A 27,421-nucleotide genomic window follows, 5' to 3' on the forward strand; every position below is an offset into this window, starting at 1 on the left:
TGCCCACAGCGCTGCCTCTCAGTGAGGGACCCGGACCCAAAACAGCACTGTGAGCTACATGAACGATGGGGACGCTCAACCCCAGACACGGATTTGATCTGCTCTAAAGTAAGCCACCGAACAACCTACAAGCAACGTGGACCAACACCAACTAACTACCTTGATCTACCGATGTACTCCAAAGGTGTCAAATTTCTCTGCGCCTTAAAGAATAACAGTACATATTTGTCATATAATTTATTTTAGTTGCTGAAGCTGTAGACATTTCTTTTTTATTTATGTAAAAGGATATTACATTTTTTAAAAATTGGYTTCAAATCCTTGTGAGAACAATGCCTTGCAACAGGAATTTCCATGGACTAATTAAAGGAATTCTTAATCAGTTGTCTTCATTGCCTTTCACTTCTGTGAGGAACCTTGTTTCTTGTATCATGTAGAGAATCTGACAAAATCACATAGCATGGGCCAAGGGCTTTGAATTCAAGCTTTTCTTAAATCCATCCCAGCCAGCACAGCTACATATCAGGATCTGATCATTCAAAAGTAGCTGGATATGGTGCTAGCCATACTGACTAGTAATGTATAACTTCTGTTACCTACAGAAGTTGCCATTGTTTGCCGATGGGAAATGTAGTTAAAGAAGGACTTCTGGTATTTTGGTCTTGAAACTTCAGAAAAGCACATTTTATTTCCTATCTCTATAATGTTCATACTGTGCGTGTGCCCTCACCTGCCAACCTATCCTACTTCTTACAGTATTTTACATTCAAGATTTTTTCTATGCCTTATTAAAATTTACTACTATTATTTTCATAGCCTTCCTTTTACCATTCATGTCCAAATTTTTGAATACGCAGTCTATAACAAGAGTTTTAAATTCTTAATCCTTCTCTAGAACATCTCTAATTTGGTTTGTATTCCTTATACTCCTCTGCATGCATGCACATTCAAATATTCTGATATCTATTAAGTATCCAAAGTCTTATCTTTTAGACTTTGACATAACAGCTACCATAATTTCTCTCAGGATCTTGACATCAGTGGAATATCCATTTTCCTCTCATTTTTTATCTAACTCTTAGACTATTTCCTCTTCAGTTTGTCTAATAAGATAAAGCCACTACACCTTTCTCAGTCTTCCAGGAGAGGAATTAGAAGGAATTGTGACTTCTAATTCAATTCTATCATCAACCTTTGCAGTTGCACTTACAAAATATTCCCTTTCAAACTCAAAATATGGTTTCAGCTTCAAACTTTTAATTGTTGAATCACAGGTTTATCTCTTTCCTTGACTGCTTTTGTCAGCTTCCACGTTATAAATTCCCATCCATAAGCTGAAATACAACAGTCAGAACTAATCCAAGTTAATCAATGTGATACATATAGTTGTTTTTAATTCCAGGCTTTAGCAAAAAGTTCAACAACATGTTCATGCTTCCTTGCAAGCCTGAGCACTAATCATAGAACCTAATTAAGCTATCCACAATAATACATGTGTCCACATGCYACCGCAAAGTTGTTGCTCTTAATTAAAACAAGAATTCTGTGCGAGTCTGAATGATGTAAGATAATACAACTTCTGAAACCTGTCTCAAATTTGTCCATTTACCTATCTTAAACTAATCCCTCTCAAATTCCTCAGAATTTGCTGTTGAAGACCACATTATCTGAATCAGCTTTAAACATTGCCAACTCCCTTTACGATACTCTTTATTACTTTGTAAATGATATAAATTGAATATAGCAGATGTCAGAACTCTTGGCTCCTACAGCAGAAAACAAGTGTGTATTGAAAACTAGGCTATACATAATGATTTTAAACTTCCAGCACTTCAACTTTTCCCGAGATTATGCAATTAAAAACTTCATTACTTAAATATTTGCAGAGATCAGCCTAGCAAAGATGATGATGTCAGCCTTACTAAAAATGCTAATTCTTTGCATCCCAYTGGGGAAAAATGTCAGTGAAAGTTAAAAATACAAGGAGACTTTTTATTCCACATCACTGTGAAATCAAAGTGCCTAAAGCTAACAGAATTCACCTCACCATGCATTTGATACGGTACACTGAAAAAAATGTATATCAAAATTAATTGGGAAGCTCACATTTGAAAACAAAGAAATGCTATTTTTTTTCTACTCAAGTTCAGTTGTATGAAAATTAGATATCAAAACCTACCCAAATGTGAAATAAAGTGAGATGTAAAATATTATGTTTCATTATTACATTAAATCAATTCACTACTCACTCTTAAGAACAGTATCTTCATATCTAACTTTTAGAAACAGGGTCAAGGTTAACTTAATACTCACTAATCCACAGCCACAGCATAAAAGGCAATTTAATATTTTAATGTCAGGGGCTATGTCATCTCAGTAGTTTTCAGACAAAATTTGCTCAAGTTTTTGCCATCTCATCCTGTAAAACTACAGGTTCTGGGAACAGACCACTGTATTTCTGCTGAGAATTCAACAGGAAAGCATTACATTAGTTTTCCTGTTATGAGACTGGCTCCAAAATAAAGCTGTAGAAATGAAACGATATCACTAATATAAATATATATGATTTCATAGAAGCCTAGCAATCAGTGTATAATCAGCAATATTTTACAAATGACAGATGGGCCTGAACCAGACTGAAAAGCAAGCCCTTGCAAAGCTCCTTGCTTTCCAGATGCCGACTTTAGCTTCTGTAACACCAGCAACTACTCACAGTTGCTTCCACATATTCCCCAGTCAGCCACACCCAGACAAGTTCACTATCACAAGCACAAGATGCACCTATATTCCTATGTAGTCAATAACAAATATATTTATYAATAGAAATCCAGAAAACTACTTACCACATGAAGAATTTTATTCTCTGTTTCATATACCGTGCAATCCTGAAAAAGCAAAGCAGAATAGGGAGGTTAAATTCATCCAATCAATCACTCTTCCTAGATTTACATTAAAAAAAGAATAAAATCATACTGGAAAGTCTTTAGGCTGAAACAAAAGATTTCCCTGCCTCAACTCAAATGTATGTAACCAAGGTSTGAAGCCACCAGAGAGAGGAAGTACTGATCGATTCGCTATTTGTTGTTGCTGTTGCTTCCTTGMTCGAGACAGATGACCACCTTCCTCCACTTTACACCCTTTTGGGGCATACTAGCTGGCCACATGTGTGCCAGACTGGTGGCTTCAACTGGCAGTGCCTGACCATGGAAAAAAGTGGTCTACTTCTAGAGGGAACACTGAAAAACGGGGCAGCAGCCTGAAATGCGCTCTCCTGGAGAGACTGCTGCTGGAAAATGTGCAAGACTGCAAAGCAAAAAAGTTTCAAGCCACTGAACAAGAATGTCCTCTTTCTCCCTCGATATTTCATCTTTACTTTTGATTAACTACTCTTATTTCTTCTAAATTGTCAAGAGGAAGTCAGAAAAGTAAGCTGAATAACTGCCAGTAAGCTAAGCTGATGTGTTTACACAACCCACTAAAGGAGGGAAGGGGGGGAAGAAGGGGAAGGCAAAGCACTGCCTATGTGCAACACCCCATATAATGGGTGGGAAGGCAAATGTGGAATAAAAATGCAAAGCAAACTTCAGTCTGACCATCACCCTGTTGGAGACTTTCTGCATATTATTGCCACTTTATTTAGAATATAAGGCAGTTTCTGTAAGAAAGACTAGCAGATGGGAAGCCGGGGGCTGTGAGAGTTTTCATGAAGGGCCAAAATCTCTGTGGATATAGAGAACTGGAAAGACARGGACTAGAAAGGCAGAGAGCACATGAAATACAGCTAACATTGGTAAAAGAACCACTCTTTTCTCAGTTCACTAGATGCTGTATCTGCATGGCAGGTATTTCATGCAAGTTCAGCCAAATGGAGACTTTATATCCTACCTAATAACTCACCTGAAAAATGTGAATAGTTTTCATATTTTAAATCTTTTCATTTTTTGCCGTTAGCAAAACAGCCGTGGTATAAATTGTTTTACAAAATGAAATTCTAATACACAAAATGCTTCTAGTGTTACTCAGGTTAAGAAAAGTCAAAGTGTTCTTAAGCTTTATACACAAGCTATATAAATCAAACCTATACAGAAGCAGCAGGTTTATCAGGGAGTATTTTCCTAATAACAGCTGTTGGCATTCAGGAAACATTTGTCAATGTAAAAAGTATAGCCAGAAAGAAAATTTAACATGTTTAATTATATGCAGACATCAATGAACTATTTGCAATCTTAGGAGCAAAACACACATTACAGTGTTGTATGTGGGAGGGAATATAACATTTTCAGTCTGGATACCTCTATGTTCTGCATGGATTCTTATGAATCATTTGCAAAAACAGCAGGAAAGGATTGCAACATTATATTGAAAAAAAGRAGCACCAAGCAGACATAGTAAAATGTCCATATTACAAATGAAATAACTACAAGTTCAATATTCAGCTTAAAAAGGATATTGCCTGATAATTCTCGCTGCCAAGGTAGGAAGGACTTTGAGTTTTTTAAATGCTATAACGATTTATTAAAACAAGAAATGAGTGAATAAAGAGGGAGAAGCACTGCTACATTCTTGAACTGAAACAATTCCATACCACCATGAAGCAAGCTAAAGAAACATGGTTATTTCTGAAATATCAATAGTATGAAAAACATTTCTGAATCTACAAAAGACAGTAATGCATATGGAAAACTTCACAGGCGTCCAATCTAACCAAAGTATAAGCACTGGTGGCTTCACACTTAAATTCTCCCCTGAAGAGACACACGCATGCAGGGGCTGGGGAGACAAATCACTAAATGAGCCCATCGTATACGGCACTGCTGATTGTTGGGGCTGGTGTTACATCTTCCTGTTCAAGCAAGTGGAAAAATAACAGTTTGAGTTCACTAAACCATAAAAGACAAAGAAATTGGAAAAGAGCAAACCTAACGTGATAGGTAGGAAACAATTCCCAAATATACTCTTTCCATACACAAATGACTAAACATTGTAACATAAATAACTAAACCTTATTCAGTCCCTCGCCCAGCGAGATATGCAGGAACACAAACCTCTGTGCCAGCATAGCCTAGAGCAGCCCCAGAGTGCAGGATTCAAAGAAACCTCTGAAAGGTCACCAAGCTGGTCCCTGCCCCAGCGCGAGCTCACTCTAACTTCCCGCAGCCATCCCCAGAGACGTGTGCCGAGATCGCTTTTGAATGGTCCCAAGAGCAAAAACTGCATGTCGCTTTCATTCCTCGTGATCACTTTATTTCCCCCCAGATTTTTTAGTCACTCTACTGCTTTGTGCTTTGTCTTTAAGCAAGTGATGAGGATAACGGAGCCCACCCTCTTTAAACATCCCTTAGGCAGAAGGATAAACTGAATACTTATTACTGGGTCCTTTACCATGTACAATTATTGCCTTTTCATACCCATTTCATTTCAACTAAAACAGCTTAAACCACTTGAGAGCAGTAAGAAGAGTCACTAACTACATATTTAGAACTAAATCTGTGCTCGCTATGGCACACCACCCACAGCTGCCCAGCAGCTCTTCTTTCCCTGCCGAGACTGCAAGCCCAGACCTTAGTGCTGAAAGGTCTTCTTCAATACCTGCTTAACCACAGCATCAAAACATCGCAACCAGGTGAGAAGCAAACCATATACAAGTCATTTCTCCTACTTCAGAAACTCTAAGCAGCTACAGACAAGACTGTCATCTGCAGCCAAGCTTTGCTCCTACACAAGGTCGCAGTTTGCTAGTCTCATAGTGAAACAAGACTACAGTTCCCTCGACCTGAAATACACGTAGGCAGAAAGGGGGAGATCTTTTACCTTTCTGCCTTTCTACCTTTTTATTATTTGAACTTCATACGCCTGTTCTCTGACAAGCCATTGCTAGCGCTGAGCTATCTGATCTTCACCTAATCAAGCAAACAGATCTCCAGCTCAGGCACTAGAAGGTTGTTTTCTAAAAGCATATCATTTTCAGCAAACAATGGTTCTTCCCCCCACCCCTGTGCATTAGAAACACTGTCTCAATTTATACTTCCTAAAGATTTAGTCAAATAATTGGCCAACAGCAATTTCAAAGGAAAAGGGGCAGTATCATCAGCAAAGAAAGAGAAACAAAATGGGAACTGAATGGCACGACTTAATTACTAACATCAGAGTTTCATGGTCACTCTTTCCAACTCTGCCTCATGCATCAAAAATGGCAAAAGTGACCTTTATGGAGACAGTTGGAAGCATATCAAGATACTAAAAACAGAGAAACGTAAGTCCAAAACTGGAAAAGAAAATTTGCAGTCAGGGAAGAACTTGAAAAGAACAAGAACACCCCACAACACCCACGGAGAGGGTTGATGCACTTTCAGTCCTAATATAACTTGAAAACCTATGCGTAGGACTGGTAAGACTTACACTACACTTCAACTGAGAAGTATCACCTAGATAGCATTTCTTCCAGCACTTCTAACTATCATAGCCACAATTCGAGCATTATTTCTTTGAACATTACAAGTTTTATCTGCAAAGATCCTAGCACAGTGTCATAAGTAATAATTATCAAGTCTTTTAAAATCAGACGTATCCAATTAGAGAGCAGTATTGACCAGTGACAATGCTGTCAGATGTACACATCTCAGCCTGTCCTTGGACACAGTTAGCACATTCTATATGTGAGGTAACATAAATAAAATACAAATATTTGTGGATTTGACTTTCCAAAAACAATGATGCTTTACTTTTCCAATTCATTTTCTTTCTCTCTTACTGTTATTGACTTCATTTTAAATCCCTGTCTTAGCATATTACAGAAGAGGGGAAGCAGATTAGCATGACAACAGCATTTTTTTTTGGTCCTTTTGTTTGCACCAGAGTTAATTAAACCTCARCTCAAAATGTGAATTATTGAGATCCAGAAGGACTGCCAATTCATCCTACTGCTCATTAAAGGAAAAAAAAAGTTCTTGCAGTTCCCCAGAACTATAAATACAGGATAATATTCAACAGAAAACACTTCTATTTCTGCATATATATGTTCTGGTTTACACATCTGAGTTGGCAACCTGTCAAATTACCTATTGCAATTACCTGTCAAAGACTTCTCCTCTTGGGGTCCTTACAGGCTATAATCTTGAAACCTAACAACCGTATTATTATTACTGCGATTACTATTGTTTGTGGTTTTGCCTCATTTTCTAGGCAGCTGCTGCACTGCACTCTTTTTGGCAGTGTTAAGTTCCTATCAACTCTACGATTTAACTTCAGAGTAAAGTTACACTACCTCAGAAAATAAGATACATACAAATAGATAAGTGATAGCAGAAGGCAGAATTGCAGAATTATGCTTATTAGTTGTTTTAAAACATACAAGATAAACTAACATTTCAGCATGCCTAATAGTCCTTAGATGAGAGTGCTCAAGAGAGGGCTAGGACTTCTTTTCTTGTATTTTCTTAGCCAGCAAAATGCTTTATTTGTTCATGTATTTAGTCATGCTAATTTATTTTTTCCTCAAAGGCAAGGAAATCTAGGCAGAGCTAATTCATAAGCAGATGATACAGTTGCCAAGAGCAAAATCCAGATCTCCTGATTCTCAGGTAACAGGTTAGCCAAAAGATATCCTTCGCGAATTYACATGACATCGGCTGCACCCCATTGCTGTGCTGGAGTCAACTGCAGCAATTCTCAAGGACAAGGGYTTGTCACGACCGCGTTCATTCTCTAGGCAGCTTTCAAGTTGTCTGTGGTGGAGCTTCATCACTGTTTCTCTTGGTTTGTTTCTCTTCGCAGTTCAACTGAATATACCTGAAGGCTATTTAAACACATATGTTTGTGTATATAGCACTCTTTTTACCTGTCTTTAGCTGATAAAATGTACAGGTTGGGAACATAATTTTTTTAAATGGTGGTGAAATTTCTTGGGAAATGCATCTTTCATGAGCAATTCCACACATCATCTATGTCTAGTTACAAGAGCGCAACAACTAGATTTTACGTACTGCTTAAAAACGGATGTCTCATAGAATTGCTGTCACCATTATGCAAAAGTCACACAAAATGTTCTAAAGTATGTAACTCCAGTTCTCCATTTGTAACAAAAATAATGAATTACATTACTGCTGAAAGAAGTCTCAGACTCTTCTGCATTGCCAAGCCTTTGGTATAAAATCGTTCTTGAGTAATGTAGCCATTTGTTGGAAATAAGCCAAGCCATCCTTTAAATCCCTTTGCTTCTCACATTGATTAAAATTGTAACTGAATCCTTTAATACCGGTATGTCAAATGGATGGTCTGTCAGAGTTGCTACTTAGCAACGATAAAAAATAATTAAATCAAGAAGGCTCCGACCATAACTCCCTGTCCCTTCATCCTCAGCGCTGCAACCCTCAAAATCAGTTGTTCTGGCTTCAGAAAGTCCTCTTTGAGCTTGATCAAGTGTCACTGGCTCAAGGCAATTTGTGTCATTGGTTCTAGGAAGGCTCATTTTATTTGAATTATGCTCAATTTAACTATGGCAAGACAGCTACAAGGCAGAGACTGAAATCTTAAATACAGGTTCTCACAAAGAACAACAATGTTCTTTAAAACAATAATRATGACAAAGTGCTAAAGCTTTGCAAAATATGGAAAAAATAAAAGACTCTCTGTTGCTTCATTTATTATTACTCTTCATTGCTTTTTGCCTACCAAGACAATGGTACATGATTTCCAAATAGGTACAAAGACAAGATAGATGCAATCAATTCAGTCTTTCACTACTTAAAACAGAAAATGCATGGAAAACACATGTAATGCAGCTGATGACAGAATTAAACAATCAGAGTTTTGAAGCAATAAACTTGATCAATATAAAASTGGCTGCAGAAAACGTTCCTGTGTTCTGTAAAGCATGATGATTAGAAAACTGAAGGACATTAGGGAATTCCACTGTCCAGRTTGTGATTTACAGACATACCTGAGTGTTTACTGGAATGATAAAATACAAATTGGCAGATATACAATCTGTTCAAACCCCTCCTCCCCCCAAAAATCAAAAAAACTCTTAAATATCCCCAAAGCTATGAAAGTTGGCAAGCAGATAACTTTTTTCTGCCAACAGGTGAAGGACTAGGAGCATGACACAGTCACAGGCTTCCTAGTGTGGTGGGCTTCGGGAGAAAAAGGTGTGGGCTTAGGGGATGCTGGCAACTATAAATGTACAGAAGAAAGACAAGGCTGCAGAGGAAGGGCAAATACTCTTTTCTAAGGCAAAGCAAATAAAAATACACATACCTAAAATGTAATAGCAAGGCTTTTGTTAAGCTATGCACCAGCCCTGGGTTGGTACAGGCAATCCTTGGCTGCTGCCATACAAAATGATTTTTTCAAATTACACAGCCACTGTTAAAAATGCCCATGTTATTTATCAGCTGCCTTCCCAAAACGTGTGCTTTCCTTAACTTTCTTCCCACGGAACTGCTCCCATTGAGACTGTGCCTCCTGCCTCAGCCTGCTGCAGGTCCGGGATGCTCTGTCCTCAGCTCTCCCCTCTTCTGCAACTCACTCCTTGTTGCTCATCAGCCTCCAAGAATCATGCTGCTTTAATTACCATCCCTGCACTGATGATTCACAGATCTCTCGTCCCTTCTGTTCAAATTCACAGCTCCGCATCTCCCCCTGGATATATGCCACCAGCCCGAACGAAGCACGCTGAAAAGCTGAGATCACGTTTCTCCCTGCATCCGCCTCCTCCCCCTGTCTCTGTCAACAGCTCCGCCACCTTCTGTCCCACGAGCTCACAACCTGCATGCCATTTTCAACTCCTCTTCGCTTCCCACACAAATCCTGTCGATTTGCTTCCCACTGCTGCTCAGAAATACTGCCTTCCTTCTCCACTTACGCTACAGTTATTCAGTCCCTGAAGCTTTTTGACATGGGTCTATGGCATCTTCATGCTATTATGGCTCTCCATGCCTATACATTTCATCCAGGCTTCATCCATGTATGTGAAGCAACCCACTCCCCGCCCCCGCCCAGTTCAAACACACATAAGAGCCTGTGGAGATGGGAGAAAACAGAACGGTGAGGGCGCATCATTTAAGATATTAGGGGAAGAGAAAAATTCTCCATTGTGAAAAAATGTAATGTCAGCTATTAAATAAACGCTACATAAAAAGACATCTTATGCAACCTACACAAGCTAACATGCTTCTAAAAGTCTGGAGCCTTTCCCTGAATATTTAATAAAACTGCAATTCTCTTTAAGTTCACAACCTTTGTGTACAAACTAACAGCAATTACCCAGCTTACACGGTRCAAAGAATTGCTTTAATATTATTTAAACAATCTGTATAGAGTGGCACCTATCACCATAGTAACAGAATTCTTCATGAAAAAATTTAACACAACTTACATAAATCACCCACAGATCAAGCAACTACTGGGAAAAAAATTGCTCTCTGGATTAGTAGAGATGCAATGTGTACACTAAGTGCTTCTATTTTTCTGAAGTCATTTTCCATTTCCAGGTATTTMAACCATCCTCACTGCAAAGGACCCCTTCTTGCTCTCCTTTAACATCTAGTCTCATCTTAGTTTTTACTTTGCATATAGCACAGCTAATAGAGGCGGCGATCAGAAGGGCGCAAGAAGGCACCTTCTTTTCCAGTCCTAGTAGTGTATSCTTCCTCAGACATGGTCATGATGCTCCACAAAGCACATTACCCTGTAGCTGTTGGAGCCTCATCAGCTGTGTCAGAGGCTTTGATCCAGACAGACCTCTGATGGCAGATGCAGCTCTGCAGGTCTCAGGCTGCAGGGAGCTTTTGGGGCCTTCCTGTGAGGCCTTGTCCACGTGTCAGACTATTACCCACTGCTACTCTTTCATGGGGACGCTAATGATATACCAAGGGAAAAATGGAAACCATCAGATAGAATTTCAGAGCTCTGGGGATGGTGGTCAAGGGTTTGGGAGCCCAGGTCACCTCCTTAACCCTGCCAGTGAGGGAGAAGGATGGGAGGAGGAATACATGGATTTTCAAAGTTAACAATTGGCTGCACCGCTGGTGTTGGTAACAAGGTTTTGGTTTCTACGATCACGGGACCCTGTCTCAAGATCAACAACTAAYRGGGAGAGATAGGATCCACGTCACTAAGCAGAGCACGCATGTCTTTGCTGACAGGTTGGCCAGTCTGGTAAGGAGGCTTTAAACTAGGAAAGACGGGGGAAGGGGAGAGCTGTAGAGACAGGGTAGTCAACAAAACACAGCTCAAGCTGGGATGTCTCCAGAGGGAGCATACAGCCAGAGAAATGCATATGGGACTTGACTACGGAGGATCTTCTTGCACCCCTACAGGGAAACCTGCATGCACAACTACCTCTATGAAGTGCCTGTACACCAATGCACACAGTATGGGGAACAAACAGGAGGAGCTGGAGATTTGTGTGTGGTCGCAGGGCCATGATCTCATTACAGTTACAGAGACATGGTGGGATAGCTCACATGACTGGAATGCCGTCATGGATGGATATGTGCTTTTTAGGAAAGACAKGCCAGGAAGGCGAGGTGGTGGAGTTGCTCTTTATGTGAGAGAGCAACTGGAATGTATTGAGCTCTGCCCAGGGGTGGATGAAGAGTGAGTCAAGAGCTTATGGGTGAGGATTAAAGGGCAGACTAACATGGGTGACACTGTTGTGAATGTCTACTACAGGCCACCTGATCAGAAAGAGGAAGTCGATGAGCCCTTTTACAGACAGTTGGAAATAGTCTCATGATCACAGGTCCTAGTTCTCATGTGAGACTTCAATCACCCTGATATCTGCTGGAAGGACAACACAGCTGAGTGCAAACAGTCCAGGAGGCTCCTGCAGAGCATCGAAGAAAACATTTTGACACTTGTGGTGGAGGAGCCAATGAGAAGAGGTGTCCTGCTGGATCTTATACTAACAAACAAAGAAGGACTGGTTGGAGATGTGAAGGCTGGGGACAACCTTGGCTGCAGTGTCCACAAGATGGTGGAGTTCAGGATCCTRTGAGGAGGAGGCTGAACAATAAGTTGGATAACAACCCTGGACTTCAGGAGAGGAAATTTGGCCTCTGCAGGGACCTAATTGGAGGAATCCCATGGGTTAGGGCCCTAGAAAGAAGAGAGGTCCAGGAGACCTGGTTAATATTCAAGCATCACTTCCTCCAGGCTCAAGATTGGTGCATCCCTCTGAGTAACAAGTCCAGCAAAGGGGGCAGGAGACCTGCATAGATGAGTAAGGAGCTCCTGGCAAAACTCAAAGAGAAGAAGAAAGTACACAGAATGTGGAAAAAGGAACAGGCCACTTGAGAGGAATGTAAGAATGTTGTCAGAGTATGCAGGGATGTGACAAGGAAGGCCCTGGAGGATAAGAGAGCTTCCTGAGGACTGGAAGAAAGCCAATGTCACTCCAGTCTTCAAAAAGGGCGAGAAGGAGGACTCAGGAAACTATAGGCCAGTCAGCCTCACCTCCATCCCTGGAAAAGTGATGGAACAGCTCATTCTGGATGTCATCTCTAAGCATATGGAGTAAAAGAAGGTGATCAGGAGAAGTCAGCATGGATTCACCAAGGGGAAATCATGCTTAACCCATCTGATAGCCTTATATGATGGAATGACTGTGTAGATGAGGAGAGAGCAGTGGACGTTGTGTACCTTGACTTTAGCAAGGCTTTTGACACTCTCTCCCATAACATTCTCCTAGGCAAGCTCAGGAAGTGTGCGTTAGATGAGTGGACAGTGAGGTGGATTGAGAACTGGCTGAAAGGCAGAGCTCAGAGGGTTGCAATCAGTGGTGCAGAGTCTAGTTGGAGGCCTGTAGTTAGCAGTGTCCCCCAGGGCTCAGGACTGGGTGTAGTCTTGTTCAGTGACCTGGATGAGGGGACAGAGTGCCTCCTCAGCAAGTTTGCTGATGATCCCAAGCTGAGAGGAGTGGCTGACACACCTGAGGGCTGTGCTGCCATTCAGAGAGACCTGGACAGGCTGGAGAGTTGGGTGGAGAGGAAACTCATGAGGTTTAACAAGGGCAAGTGCAGGGTCCTGCACCTAGGGAAAAATAACCCCAGGCACCAGTACAAGCTGGGGGCTGACCCCCTGAAAAGCAACCCTGTGGAAAAGGACCTGAGAGTGCTGGTGGACAGCAAGTTGACCATGCRCCAGCAATGTGCCCTTGTGGCCAAGAAGGCCAATGGTATCCTGGGGTGCATTAGCAAGAGTGTTGCCAGCATGTCAAGGGCGTTGATTCTGCTGCTCTGCTCAGCCCTGCTGAGGCTTCATCTTGAGTACTGTGTCCAGTTCTGGGCTCCCCACTACAAGAGAGACATGGAGCTACTGGAGAGTCCACCGTAGGGCTATGAAGATGATCAGAGGGCTGGAGCACCTGTCCCATGAGGAATGGCTGTGAGAGCAGGGCCTCTTCAGCCTGGGGAAGAGAAGACTGAGGGGGGATCTTATCAATGTGTTTAAGAATGAATGGAAGGTGTCAAGGGGATGGGAACAAGTGAAAGGACAAGAGGCAACGGGCACAAATTGAACCACAGGAAGTTCCATCTGAATATGAGGAAAAATTTCTTTACTGTGAGTGGCAGAACACTGGCACAGGTTGCCCCTCTAAGAGGTTGTGGAGTMTCCTTCTCTGGAGATATTCAAAACCCACCTGGATGCGATCCTGTCTAACATGCTCTGGGTGACCCTGCTTAAGCAGGGGGGTTGGACTGCATGATCTCCAGAGGTCCCTTCCAACCTCAGCCATTCTGTGATTCTGTGATAGAAAGTAACACTCCTTCCTGATTTCTAAAATACTTTTAGGCCAGAAATCACAGCAAATATTTCTGCACTGGCAAACATCACATGATTACTTGCCCATATCTTGCAGGATTCTGCATGCTTATGGGTCAAAATTTATCTTCAGCTCTTCAAGTGATTCTCTATGTAGAGACTCTTTGAGTTAGCAGGTAAAAAAATTACACCAAACTCCAATTCTTAATCTAAAGATGGTGGTATACCTACAAATAAGCCACTTCAAGTAAAAAAAGTATAGAGAAATAGCAGAAATAAACTATCAGAATGAGAAAAGGTCATCTATGTTAAGCACCTCAGGCACGTTTTACATTATATTAAATTACTTGTGAAATTTTCTATAAAATGTGCTATGCAGAAGCTACTCTCTTTTCAACAAGAGGAAAACATTGCTAAACAGCATAATTTCAAGCTGCTTTGATATTGCTTTCTGTAAATAAAAGCCAGTTTCATATTTTCAACAATCCTTTAACTTCAAYTGTACGTTATACATTATATATTGACTTCTAAATGTGAAAAAAACAGTTGTATAGAATAATACATATCCTGAAACACCAGTACATCTGAGCACTGGTTTGAACCAACAGAATATCTTGCACTAGATCAGCAGTCACAGGATTCAAGGTCACTCTAAATTTCTGTCAGTATTATTCTAAATGAGTTATAACTTTCTCATATAAATATCATTTGGATTCCATGCTATAGGTAGACATTGCCTGGATATTTTTTTCTGTGGGACTTTTTCATTCCATTTTTAACTTCAAATATGCTTATTTACCTACCAATACACTTGTGCACTTATTAGAAATGGGGTGTTTTATATAAATGTTGCACTATAAATATATATTTTAAATTCCAAGGATATGGCTTCCTCTCCATGAGGAGGATAAGAAAGATTTTCCTGGAAGAATCTGATAATGAAGTTGAGGTAGAAGGAAGAACTCTTGAAGTTTAAATTAAAAACTTTAAAATTTAATATATAACCTAATTGCCATCAAACACATCTAACTTTGAAAATCTCAACAGTCTGGAAGTGCAAAGCAGCTTTAATGAACACCCAATCAAACATTCACACAATTAAACTATTAAAGCATCACTTTATCAGCTAAGAATACCTGAGAAATAATTATCTATCTAGTGCGACTTTACTTTCAAAGTTTTAAAGCTATATTTAGCAAGTCCTTAAAGTCCTTAATAATTCAGACTTAAAAACAAACATGAGGGATTGTAATAGAAAATATTATACATGAGCTACTTCGTTACAATATTACTAATCCTAAGGATATTGATTATTATTCTGCATGCATGTATCTGATGTTGCCCTAAGAAAATTAATAGAATCATTCTCTAGCATGCATTTGGACCCTGTGTTGGAAGGTGGAGTGTCTAAGAGAGTAAATTCCCTTTTTCTCCTTTTAATTGGAAAATTAGCCTACACATATTTTCTCAGTAAGGCTAAATATTTGAAACATTCAGCACATAAGTTACAGCCATTTGGTTATAAAAAAAAAAAATGCAAAGATGACTAACACTTCTTAAAACACATCACTTAGATCTCCAGTGTCTCAGAAGAACATTGCACTACTTGAGAAGTAATTTGTGATCGTTACCTTTTTCCTAAAAGATAACGATGGCTAGAAGCCCAACAGAGATTGCTGTCCCCATATGGGAAGTGACTCCCCAGTGGCTTGGAGCATGCAGACGCCTACTTTCGAGAAACACATGTATCTTTAGATGGGGAAAAAGCTGAGCCAGCTCACAGGGCTCTTCTGGATGTGCTCCATATCTGGGCTTTCAGTTTAAAACCTTAGCTACCTCCAGTCCAGGCAGTTTTCTAAGACTTTTTTTTTCTTTTGTCTTTCCTACTTATCTTCCATCCTGGCTGCCACATATCAAACTGCAGCACCCAGGTTTTTGCTCTGTGTAACCTGAAATCTGAGTTTACCTCCCAACACTGCTGTGAGAGAGATGAAGTCATGAACATATCCTGTGACAACAGAGCAAGCTAAATCCATGTCGGCCAAGTGACTGGTCTCCATCTTCACTCCCGTTACAAAGGCAGTAATCCACCACCCTCTTCAAAAGGATATTTAGGCAGAGAATGAATTGCAGTGAACCTTTTAAAAAGTGTATGCATGTCTACAGCTACGCTAGTGCTGGAGCATCTTGCTGAGCGAATCCCTCAAGACATTAAGGCTGTGAGATAAACTGAAAACTCATAGCAAATCATTGTGAAAGGTGATCAAGGAAAGTGAAAAACTTGAGTGTTGCTAGACTAAACATGAATTGTAAGAGCCATGGTATTTAGCAGTAAAGCTTTCTTCAAATGTCTAAGAACTTAAAAATCCAAAGACAATATAAAACCAGACTTTTCAGATATTCCCAAGATTTCTATGATTTTAATTCCCAGAAAGAAAGTTTCCTTACTGAAATTTTAATGTGTTCCTTAGGAATAACAGCACTGAGAATGACAATAAAAGTTAGATGCAGGTTGTCTAAGAAAGCAATAAATTCTTCTTCCATCTATCATTGAAGCTACTGTTGCCTTTTTGAAAAACAAAACAAAACAAAACATACTTGAACAGAACAAGTTCCAGGTTCAAGTTCATCCGAACAATAAGATCACCTGAAGCTGAACATCATGACTGACACAGTTAATAGCAATACTTCTTTTAACTTCATGAGGACAAGCAGGCACTCACATTCTTCCTTATGTGTATTTGCTGTTTGTACAATTCCACCAACACAAATCTAAATTCATGAATGAACCAAAAAAAAAAAAAAGAAAACACAAACCCAACCATGAACTCATATCACTATAATGGCTATTCTGTATCATTGAAAAAGAACGGGTGCTTTTTACTCAGTGCTGTGCAAACAGATAACACAGATAATGCTCAAGTCCCTGTTCCTAAGAGGATGCTCTGAACAGATGGGTAGGTATAGGGGAGAAGGAGAGAGAGCATGTGAGCTGAGAGTGCAAGGAAATGGAGGCAAATACCATGATAGTTTCATGGCTTTGTTATTTAAATCTTTTTTCTTTTTCCTATGTTACACTGTAGGGGGAGATTTGATTATAAAAATGAAACAGGAGAGCAAGCCTTGAATTAAATATGCCATCAGCAAGGAGGATGGAATATTAAGACTGGAAACCTGCAGGAAGCGCCTATGAAACAATATCCTAAAGTCCTGAAGGGGAGAAAAAAAATCCCTAAGCCAAAATAAAACAGCTGCATAAAAGCAAATGATTAGTATGAATGCAAAGCAGGTTACAATAATAACTTGCAGAACTCTGAGGGACCAACTTGCAGTGGCAAGTACCCACTGGACACTCATCTGTTAGCTGGGCCCTGAGCAATGTGCAACATGAACAGAAAATGAAACAGTTAAAATATAAAGCATGCACTATGCTGCACTATATTGCAAAATCTGTCTCTAGGTAGGAATTATAGCTCCAACTTTTCTAATTATTTAAAGGTTAAAGCACAGAAATACAACAGGTTTTCCTAGATTTCTTACTTATAAGAACAGTTTTCCTAGATTCATATTTATAAGAGAGAACAGTTTTCTGTCAATTTTTAGTCCATTATCCATTTAAGTATTAACAGGGAAAGAAAACTTAATCCTATGAAGAAATACTGACATTACAATTTGCCTCAAAATCTGCAAAATAATACAAGCAAGCCAGCTTGATTTAGCTTTTTCCCCCACCTTAAATAAAGAATAGTTTTCAGTTAATAAACCTGAAGATTATTGTAAGCAAGCAATACAAAAAATTCTGAAACCTCCCAGTGCTCAGTTGCTGAGGTAGAGTTCTATTTTTAAATTGTATGATTCTGTTAAAAAAGCCAAAGATGTAAGAAAATGTACAGATTGTACGTTTATGTTTTTATTACATCATTAGGAATTATAAAATCTATAGCTAGTGTTACATAAGCAAATTGGAACATCATTCTCTCTAGGTCTCTTATAAATCAAAAAATTCTTTATAAATTAAATTATAAGTTATTATAAATTACTGAAGCATTATGAAGTACTTCATATATGAAAGGAAAAGGGTTCTGAGATGGAAAAACACCTGATAAGTTGATGTTGAGACATTCAATTTAAAGCCTTAAAGAAAGCACAATGAGAATTTTCGCTGTGTTCAATGATCATATAAAAGAAAAGCTCGGTGAAGACATTTTGAAGTGCTATGATGGAATGCATTTGTTTTAAGTAGAGATCAAACCACATGTGTTTGGGACTAGTAATGGAATTTTTCATTATCATTCTTCTGAGTACAGCCCAATTCAATTTCAGAACGTGCTTAAATTTAGGCACATAAATACTCCTTTTGACTTCAAAGTATGGATTCATGTACTGAACTGTTTCTAGATGGGGGAATCATGTCAGTTGTGGTGAAGATAAGACTTCTTTTCTCCCAAAGCATTAAATAACAACATTTGCTCTCATTCACACAGGTAAATCATTCTCTGAGTATATTTTTCAAAGACTATAGATGAATTGGCAGTAACATGGATAAGCATGGATTTGAAAGAGAACAAGCTGACATTGAGACAACTCCTGGAAAATACTGCAGCCATGGATATTTTACCCACTTTCTAATTAGAAAGCAGCTTGAGGCCRGGCAAAGGCGAGAAGCTTGGCCGGGAGCACAGAACGGCGAAGTGGGACTGGGGCACTCCCTGGCCCTGGGAACGGGAGGCAAAAAGGCCGTGTGGACAGCGGGGAGGCAATAGTCCACTGTCCACCTTTACCTCAAAATACGTGAGCATAACTGGGGGGAAATGACATAACAATAATAATAATAATAAAGAAAAACAAGAAACTTGCATTTCCTGAATTTGATCTGACAGGCACTAGCAGTACTGTTCTTCTCCAGCACAGGGGAATGTAAAGCGAACTGATCTTTGGCATTGTACAGATTTGTGAGAGGGTCAAAGAAAAATACATTTCTTGTGTAAGACAGAGAGTATCATCATAAAGTTGTGTCAGGAGGCCATAGCAAAAGTTTAACATAGCTCAAATTGGATTGATGCTTGTGATGATAGGAAAAATCTCAATGCCCCTATCTGGCCCACTTTCTTCATTTTTCTCTGCTCTTCTCTCATTATTAAGACTATTATTCATCATAGATAGATTACTATCACCAGCAAGAAATATAGCAGGTTGCACTGAAGAAGAATGACAGCTCTGACTCTTTTCATTGGGGATTGAATTGCTTATACTGTAAACAAGCCCTAAAGTTTCTAACCCCAGCATCAAAACCCCTCAAACATGAATAGCAAGGTCCAATTGCTTATGCAGTCTTTTTTTTCCTTTTATTCAAACTGAACTCTGTTGGCCTTGCTGAGCTCTAATTATAAGTAAAGAGCACCAGATATTCGTACAAATAAAACAATACAAAAGCAAACCAGCAACAATCCACAATGGGTAAAATATCCAGGAGCAGTGAAAGCTCTCTTTTCATTTGCTAAAATCCCCCCAAATATAGGATTTATTTTCTAATCCCTCATGCCATTTATCCCCTAGGCAGTTATCATAACTGTCAAAGAAAGCAGCCTTCAGGTTAGCATTTTCAACAAACAAAAACATTTCTAGATAAAACAGTGCAGATTCTCTTGATAGTCTAAAACTAATTCAAATTCCCCTGTAGAGTGGGCATTCATAGCGGATCTCCAAACACTACAAACCTAGATAACATATGAAGTTATTAATTGAGCTGATATACTCAAATCAAAAGAAATTTGAAAACAACTGATTGCCATCCTTTTAATTATAAGAATACTGGAGAATAATACTGAAATGCTTGCATCAGGGAACAAGATGATGCTCAGCTGAATAGGATTATTTTAATTTCCAAGGTTAATTCTAATGCAGTTGGTATCAACATTAGTCTGAACGTGCAACAGAAAAGGCCTTCCACTTCTACCAGAACAATAGGCCAAGACAGGGACAGGTCCAGCCCACATACACAGATGCAACAAACTAGGTGAGGGAGGGTCTCTAGGCAGCCCTCCCAAATGAAGCCCATCTAGCAGAACTTCTCAGTACCTGCCTCTGGCTTTCCTTCAGGTGGACTGTACAAAAATGACTATGTCAATATTTTAGCCTCATGGGTACACTTGTCATCTTTAAAAAAGCCTAGAGGGTATGAACTGCAGGAAAAGTAGGTAACAAAACTCCAATACATACAGACTTTTCAAGCCAGATGGTTAATTAAAAATTGACAAAATAATTTGATTTAGATAAGCAAAGATACTAGATAATCAAATGATCAAACAGATTTTGCAAATTTATAGTGATGATACTGGACTAGAAAATCCAAGATGAATTTCAGTACTGAGACATACAGAAGCATATACACAGCACAGTCCAAACAAGCACTACAAAAACAGGAAGTAGAATTTTTATAAAGCACTTATTAGACACTAGTATTCCCTACTTTATTTTAGAAAAGGATATAGAAAAAGATAACACAAAATTGTGTGACCAAGTGACTGGCCATTTACTATTAGGCAAGAAAAAATTAATTAGATTTATAAGTAGATGTTCTCATACCTGTTGTACAATTGTTGTTAGTTCCAGACAGAGCTGTATGACATTATTTCTTGTTACTGAGTAATCTGTCACAGCAGCAAAAGGTGATCTAAAGGGAAAAAAAAAGAAGGAAAAAAAGTGTTGAATAGCACTGACATATTTGCACTTTATTCACTGGTGCATAATGCATTTAGTACATGTAGTGCTTTAATAGTGATTTTTCTGTAGAGATAGKAAAAGCACATTAAAAATATTCAAAATCTACAACTATAACTGTAAAATTCAGACTATTATATTCCAGGAAAATGCTCAACTCTTCTTGGTTTTGTAGGGTTTTTGGAGTTCTTCTTCAAGAAGTCTCATTTATAAAAGCACCCTCTTCTCACAGCCTTGCAGTTTACTTCTGGAAGGCTGTCCCTTCCCCAGACAAGCCTGCCTTGCCTTTTGCAGCAGTTTTMAAACACCCTGACAAAGGCAAGCCCAGGTACTTCTTCCATCCGTGATGTGAACTGTGCCCAGATGTGAATCAGCTTAGCAAAGCATTTGGCTGATTCACTGGGATTCCTGGGAGCTGACCTAATATCTGATGAAATTACTGAAGAGACTTAAAGGAAGTAAAACTTTTAGCCAAAGGAKAGAAGAGCGTTTTGAACCAGAGAGGGATGAAGGCTCAGAAGCAACTGCAAAGGCTAAACTGGAGGCACAACCTAACATCCCACTAGACTGTACTATAATCAGAAGGTCTTAGTGAGAGGAAAGTGCAATCCAGCACTTAAAAAGGTCACCTACATGCATTCGACATCTTAAAACTTCATGTCAAAATGTTTTAAATGCCTGTCTGCCTAGAAGCTTGTTTGTTTTCTCTCTTATCACTTGAGCTAATAAAATACATTGCAAAGTACTACAGCGACTGTAATATCCGAACAAGTTGTCAATAGATCATCCAGCGTGTCAAGACCTCTTCAACAATATTTTAAAATTGGTGGCATTTAAATTAAGCTGGGTGCCAAGACCCTGCCCCAGCTGCCTTCTTCTATCACATCTTAGAGTATACATATTTATATAAGCCTTTAAGAGTTTCACAGTGCCAGCTGGTACTACACCTTCYTCACTTAAAGCTAAAGACAAGTTGCCAGTACAAAGAACTTATTTATAAACATGTCTGAATGGTAACTCCAAATATAGTTTGGCTGGTTCTTAACAGATTTCCACACTTTTTTCTGTATGCAGAATTACTAGAATATTACTAGATTTGGAGCTGTCTATTAGTAAGCCTATACGGACTTCCCTCTCTCCTGGTTTTCCTAATGTTCCTGTTCCTTGCCACTGCTGCCCTGATGGTTCACAAGATGAAATAAACTTTAAAGCCATCAGACTTGAATAAGCACCTCAATTTGATGTAGTACATCATACAACAATATATACTTTCTACTCATATTATGTAGGGAGAAGAGCAGTTTGTTCTCTGTAAAGTAAGACTACAGAAATTGGAAGCTAGGCAGAGTTTAGAAAACCTAAAAACAGCCYGACAGTGAGGATGCTGTAGATAGCATGTGAGTGAGGTCCAAAAGCTACTTGACAAAAGCTATTTCACACAGAGTTATAATCACAATTTAAAGTGCAAGTTTTATGCAGTACGTGGCACGTGCACAGTAGTTGCATATTGTACCAGGCCTACTCACAGACACATGCACAGAGCATTACTGCACATCAGGAGATGTGTGAGCTTATTAAAGGATAAAAGTTAACTGAACWGCTTGGTTATGAACTATAATTGTGTTAAAAAGTACTTTCGCCAAGATCTAAAAAAAAAAATTTTTGATATTTTTCCTTTCAAAATTCTAACTGTTGAGATTCTGAAACCTACCTAAAACCTCGAATTAAAAAGGTCATTTTCACTTATGAACTTACTGTTATTTAAAATGAATGAAATCAAGCCAGCAAATGCTATTATTTTACTTTAAGTATGGATGTTAATACAATTTGATCCTCAGATTACACAACTGGAATCTATTTGACATTTCAAAGCCTCTAGCATTTCTCTAAACAAAATCACATGGTAGACTTTGGCTTYTAATACTGCATGATCTTCCCTTACACTTTCACAATTTAGTTTGGTTTCATGGTTCATGAGGAAAATAATGACATTTTTACCATCATTGCTCCTAATGAATGTTAGAAATGTCCCAAATAAACTTGTTGACATTAAAGAACAAACAAAAGGCCTGAATTTTTACTTATTTTTGTTACACTGAAGTGTAACATCAAAARCTTACTTGAAAACATCATATGAAGCTGGCAGCAAAGGTGGCAGCAAGAGGCAGTCTACTAAAAATCAATAATATGCAGTATTTTGAAAATGTCTCATGACTTGGATTAATAAGGTAACAGGTACATATAACTTGGGCTTTGCTCCTGGAGAAGACACAAGTGGTCCCTGAGCTGCCTCCTCTGCGGGTCTTTGCAGCTTATAAACTGATTCCCTCACATCAGTTTGCACCAATGGCTCTGTGGGGTCCTGCTCTAAATCAGACCAGTAAAACAGAAATTCCCTTACTCCTTTCTCCCCAGTTCAGATCATTTCGCTGGTCCAGTTTGTATGCACAACTCCGCAGATGGCTGTATAGACACGACTGCGTGAGCAGCTGGGGAAACTGCAAGGACAAAGGCCTCTTAAAATAGCTGTACTGCCAAAGGAAATGTATTTTGGTACTACATCCCGAGCCTCACTTTCAACTGGGAGCTTTTAGCAAGACTTTGTATAGCAACATGTCAGCAGTTTCTACCAAAGTACCAATAGAAACCTCATTATAGGAACACTGATCAGATTTCATAATGAGCACACTGTGAAACACCAATTCGACAAAAAATCCCCTTTGTTAATAAAATAGCCACTGATAGCAAAACGTATAATTTTAATATAGTACAATATTGCTGCAGCTGTGAACAGATGAGGCAACATACACATAACTGCAAGTAAAACCTATATATATTGTACCTTTTCAGTTGGCTGCTACAATACCTTCCTTTTCAATCCATCAGAAAATCTCAAGTAAACAGCACTCCAAGGGGAATTAGACTACTTCCCTCAACTTTTGAAAAATTCATTCCTTGGCTTGGCTGAGCCAATTCTATCAACTTCCAATTTCTACTCTTTTCTTTCAAAGCTGCCTGTTTTTCCATCCCTCTGGCCTTCAGCTCTCGGCTGTCTTGTACAGCTCCAGTGAAGCAAAGTCCCTGAGAATATCGGCAATTGCCAAAACGCATGTTCAGTGCTTTTTAAGTTGCACAAGAGCTAAGAAGCTGTCTTGGACTATGTTGCCCCATTTCCTGCTGGGAYGTTGACCTCAATATCCCCTTCTTTCACCTCTCTCACAGTCATTTCCAAGACTTTTTCCACATACATTTCCCTGTTCATGGAACTTTTCTGACCTTRTTCCTCCTGCAATTATCTTTTTCTTCCTTTAAAACCCCGCCAGTCTCCTCCTTTGCAACACCCTCACGAAAACCTTTATAACTCCACTGCACAGCTACCTGACCACATACTCTTTTTGTTCTTCTCTTCCTCCAGACCCTGCCTTATTTCTCCTTTCTACCCTTTGTTTACCCATTTTGGCCTTATTTTTTAAGGGAACAAGATTTGTGCAATGCTTGAGCGCATATGTGGAAGGCAGTTTTGCCCTTGTTCTTACCTTTTCTGCCTCCTGCTCCTTTCCAACATTTGAACCCATTAGCCATTTCAAACCACTTTGACAAATGAGTGGTGAAAAGGTTTCAAATATAATTAAGTTCATTCATGTTTTGAGACCATATATGCAGCTGGAGCGGGAGGAGGTTCTTATGCTTCCCACTATGTGAACCTACATGGTGAACCTGCACCTTATTAGATACCATGGACTGCAGTGAGATGAAGAGGTCCTTTCTAATCATCTCATTCACAAAAAATTTGCTTACTTTTATTTATTTTTTTTTAATCAAGGCCCTAATGTATAGAAAACAAGGTTTCCCTATAGCCAGATATCACGGAACTGTTGGTTGTTTCTTTTCTTTTTTTTTTTAAACAGGTGTTTGAGATAAACAACAAAAGACCTTGAAATCTGAAATATAAATATGCTGATATGTGTAAGGCAGGCTGTAACACACATATGCATTCATATATTTGTGTATATATATATATATTTTAAAACACATACACACTTTTTTTGAATTGAGATATTAATAAAAACATTAGCAGCATCAGCATCTTTTAGGACAAAAAWTTTTTTTAAATTCCAATAAATTAAATAATAAAGCCACTTTGAAGGACGTGTAGAAAAGCCAGCTACATGAATACAGCATAACTAATTCTCTCCCATGTTGCTATTCTTCTGATAAGAAATAATGCTATTCAACAGCCATTAATACACAAAATTAGTCATTAGTCAGGAAGATCTTTCCTAAATATTAAAAAGGTGTGTACTGTGAAGGAGATGCTTGGTATTTCTAGCCTACCAACACTTTCAGTATCATACACTTAAGCCTCATCTGTCTTACTCATGTAACATTTGGTTAGAGAAAAATGATATTAAAAATTCAAAAATAACTATTTGTCATTAAAACATTTGCAATTTGGACAAATACAGACTGCTGTTTGTAAAAGCATTACCCTTAAATAAAAGTTCATTGTATTTCACCACTCATTGTCATACTGAGTTATTTTATAACAATAGATATTGTGAGAGGTTGAAAAACGATGTTATTCTTACTTTAGCGTCCTAACAGGGGAAAACATATTCAGAGAAATTTGTCTAAACATAATAGTCAAAATTCTTCTAAAGAGAGATAACAGAATGAGTAGTATCACTCAGTTTTCAAAGGTAGCACTTTAAGCCCAAACAAATGCAATTCTGAACAAACAGTATTGTCACATACATTTTTGTGCCAGCATCCCTCTAAGACTCATGTTCTAGGCTTCTCATGCAACAATCATATTATTTGTGTTTCTAATGGAACTGTTTCATGCAATATGAGGGAGGAAAGTAGTGAAATTCACACTCTACAAAGGAGTCCTTTAAATGAGTGCTCTGTTAAACACTTACCAGTAGCACTAACATGGTATGTGCCATTGCATTCTTAGCCAGCATTTACTGACAGGTTGGACATCCCATTCACACAAGCATAAAGGGAAATATAGAAAGGAAACGTAAGATTCACAGACTGAAGACTGAAAACTAATTGACAGAAAGTGGATTATTTGTATGGTAAGCAAAGAGTCACTGAACTCTTTGATTTGTTTTTTTGTTTGAGTTTCCAGTTGTTTTCCCCCCATCTTCTGTGCAAACCAGATCTATCCTGCCAGGAAAAGCAATAACCAAGCATAGCTAATGTGGCTRTACAGAGTCCTTCATAAAGGAGATTTTAATCTATAACACATCCCTTCAAAGTGAGAAATTATGGGCTTGCAAACATCAGAGCATAAAATTCTCCCAGTGAATGCTCCTCTTTACTTACAACTCCAAAATAGTCACACAATAAGCACCACTAAAGCCCATTCACTGAAAGCAATGAGACAAAGAAATCCAGCTGAACACAGTTTACCTACAGTGTAAGAAAATGCGTGTATTGTGTACATCACCAAGGTGAAAAGAGGGAGACCCTTCCTTTTAGTGGGAAATGTGTTTTGCTGCAGTACGTTCATAGAAAGCACATTTAAGTTTCAGTGTCCTGAAGCTGAGCACCTAGGACTGTTCACATATATGAACAGGAGTGTTTCCACCATCACAGGCTGCTAGAGGACCACAGACCAAGTTCGCATAGCCCACAGTATGGCTCAGAGGTCCCCTTCTGCTGTCCAAAGTTACCCACCAAAGCATCCCAAAGTCTCCAACACTAGGCACAGATCTGAGTCTTCGTAAATAGGATTTAAGTATACACAAGTACTTTGCTGAACATTAAACTGACTTGCTTACCTGGTGTTCAAAGGATTACACTCCACTTTTTCGTGAAGGTCTAACTGATCCCCTAAAGGTTGACCTAGACTTGCCAGAAAGGCCTTCTACTCTGAAATTTTACACTATGTTACTATCATCAGCAATTTAACCCGTACCTTTTACATGGCCAACAATTTCTATCTTCTTGCTCCACTTCGTTCATGTATCACACTCTAGATAGCAGTGGTAAATTAATAAGGCTGGTACATATTTGTCAGCCTGCTAATTCTTCCCTGGGCACAGCACCAGAAGACTGGAATAAAAAAAAAAATCTGTCTCCATGAGATCCCATTGTTCCCATTACTTAGACTTCACTGAAATCTGCAGCAGTATTTTAAGATTTTTATTTCCAAAATGAGAGTAGTCCTAGGGTGAAAAACAGGATTCAGGAGAGTTTCTGTGAAAGACATATTGAATCACTGCCCACACAGACGGCTGAGTCAAACAGCACACTAAGAAAATCCAGTGCTCCCTGATAAATCCTAATTTATGTCCATTAAAATCTGTAACACAAAAACAGACATAAAATGCTGTAGTACTTATCTCATGGAATGTTGATTACATTTTCTTAAATTTTTAACTGAAAAATAAGCTACTGCATTATCTTGGGTGTGTCTTTAATGAAGGCTCCATGAAAGCCCTAAGAACAACCTGTCCTCTCCCATCCTAGTCTCCAAACACAGGCTTCTAGTTTACACAGGTATCATTGCTATTTGCAAAGAGCTGAAAACATTCTTCTCATGACTGCACAGGGTGTAAGTGAAAAGGAGTCTGTGCTCCAGAGAATAGCCCCAGCACCACTGAGCAGGCAGAAGGGAGCCCAGAAGCGCAAGTCTCCTTGCAAAAGAGACACGAACGCGGTGAAGGGGAATGATGAGACTACAGTAGACTAAGAGCAACATAGGAGAAGGTGCCAACAGAAGCAGGGGAAGCCGAATGGCCAGGTATTACAAGCAGCAATGCTGGCAGTGGAACAAGACAAGATGGGAAGAGACGAGACTCACACAGCTTCCATGAAATGTCACTCTGGATCAGATTTGCTCAGGATCATTCCTCTTCCACAAGAAGTATTAGAGTTCCTCCTGGTTACAGCTAAAGTAATAACTTCTACCTTTTAAATCTAG

At 39.0% G+C, this 27,421-nt stretch overlaps 1 protein-coding gene across 6 annotated transcripts in view; it reads right to left on the minus strand.

Annotated features, from left to right (window-relative positions):
- CNKSR2 (connector enhancer of kinase suppressor of Ras 2) overlaps positions 1-27,421 on the minus strand; it is a 224,948-nt gene that overhangs the window by 141,756 nt on the left and 55,771 nt on the right. For all 6 annotated transcript variants that reach the window (XM_085310881.1, XM_085310880.1, XM_085310884.1 and 3 more), the window contains exons 4-5: positions 20,350-20,437; positions 2,844-2,885 (exon numbers count right to left, since the gene is read on the minus strand). In XM_085310881.1, the coding sequence (XP_085167007.1) occupies positions 2,844-2,885; positions 20,350-20,437 (130 nt within the window). The remainder of the gene's footprint in view (positions 1-2,843; positions 2,886-20,349; positions 20,438-27,421) is intronic.

This window comes from Rhea americana, unplaced genomic scaffold, assembly GCF_003343005.1.
Source record: "Rhea americana isolate MKP2758 unplaced genomic scaffold, rheAme1 scaffold_329, whole genome shotgun sequence".
Lineage (NCBI taxonomy): Eukaryota > Metazoa > Chordata > Aves > Rheiformes > Rheidae > Rhea > Rhea americana.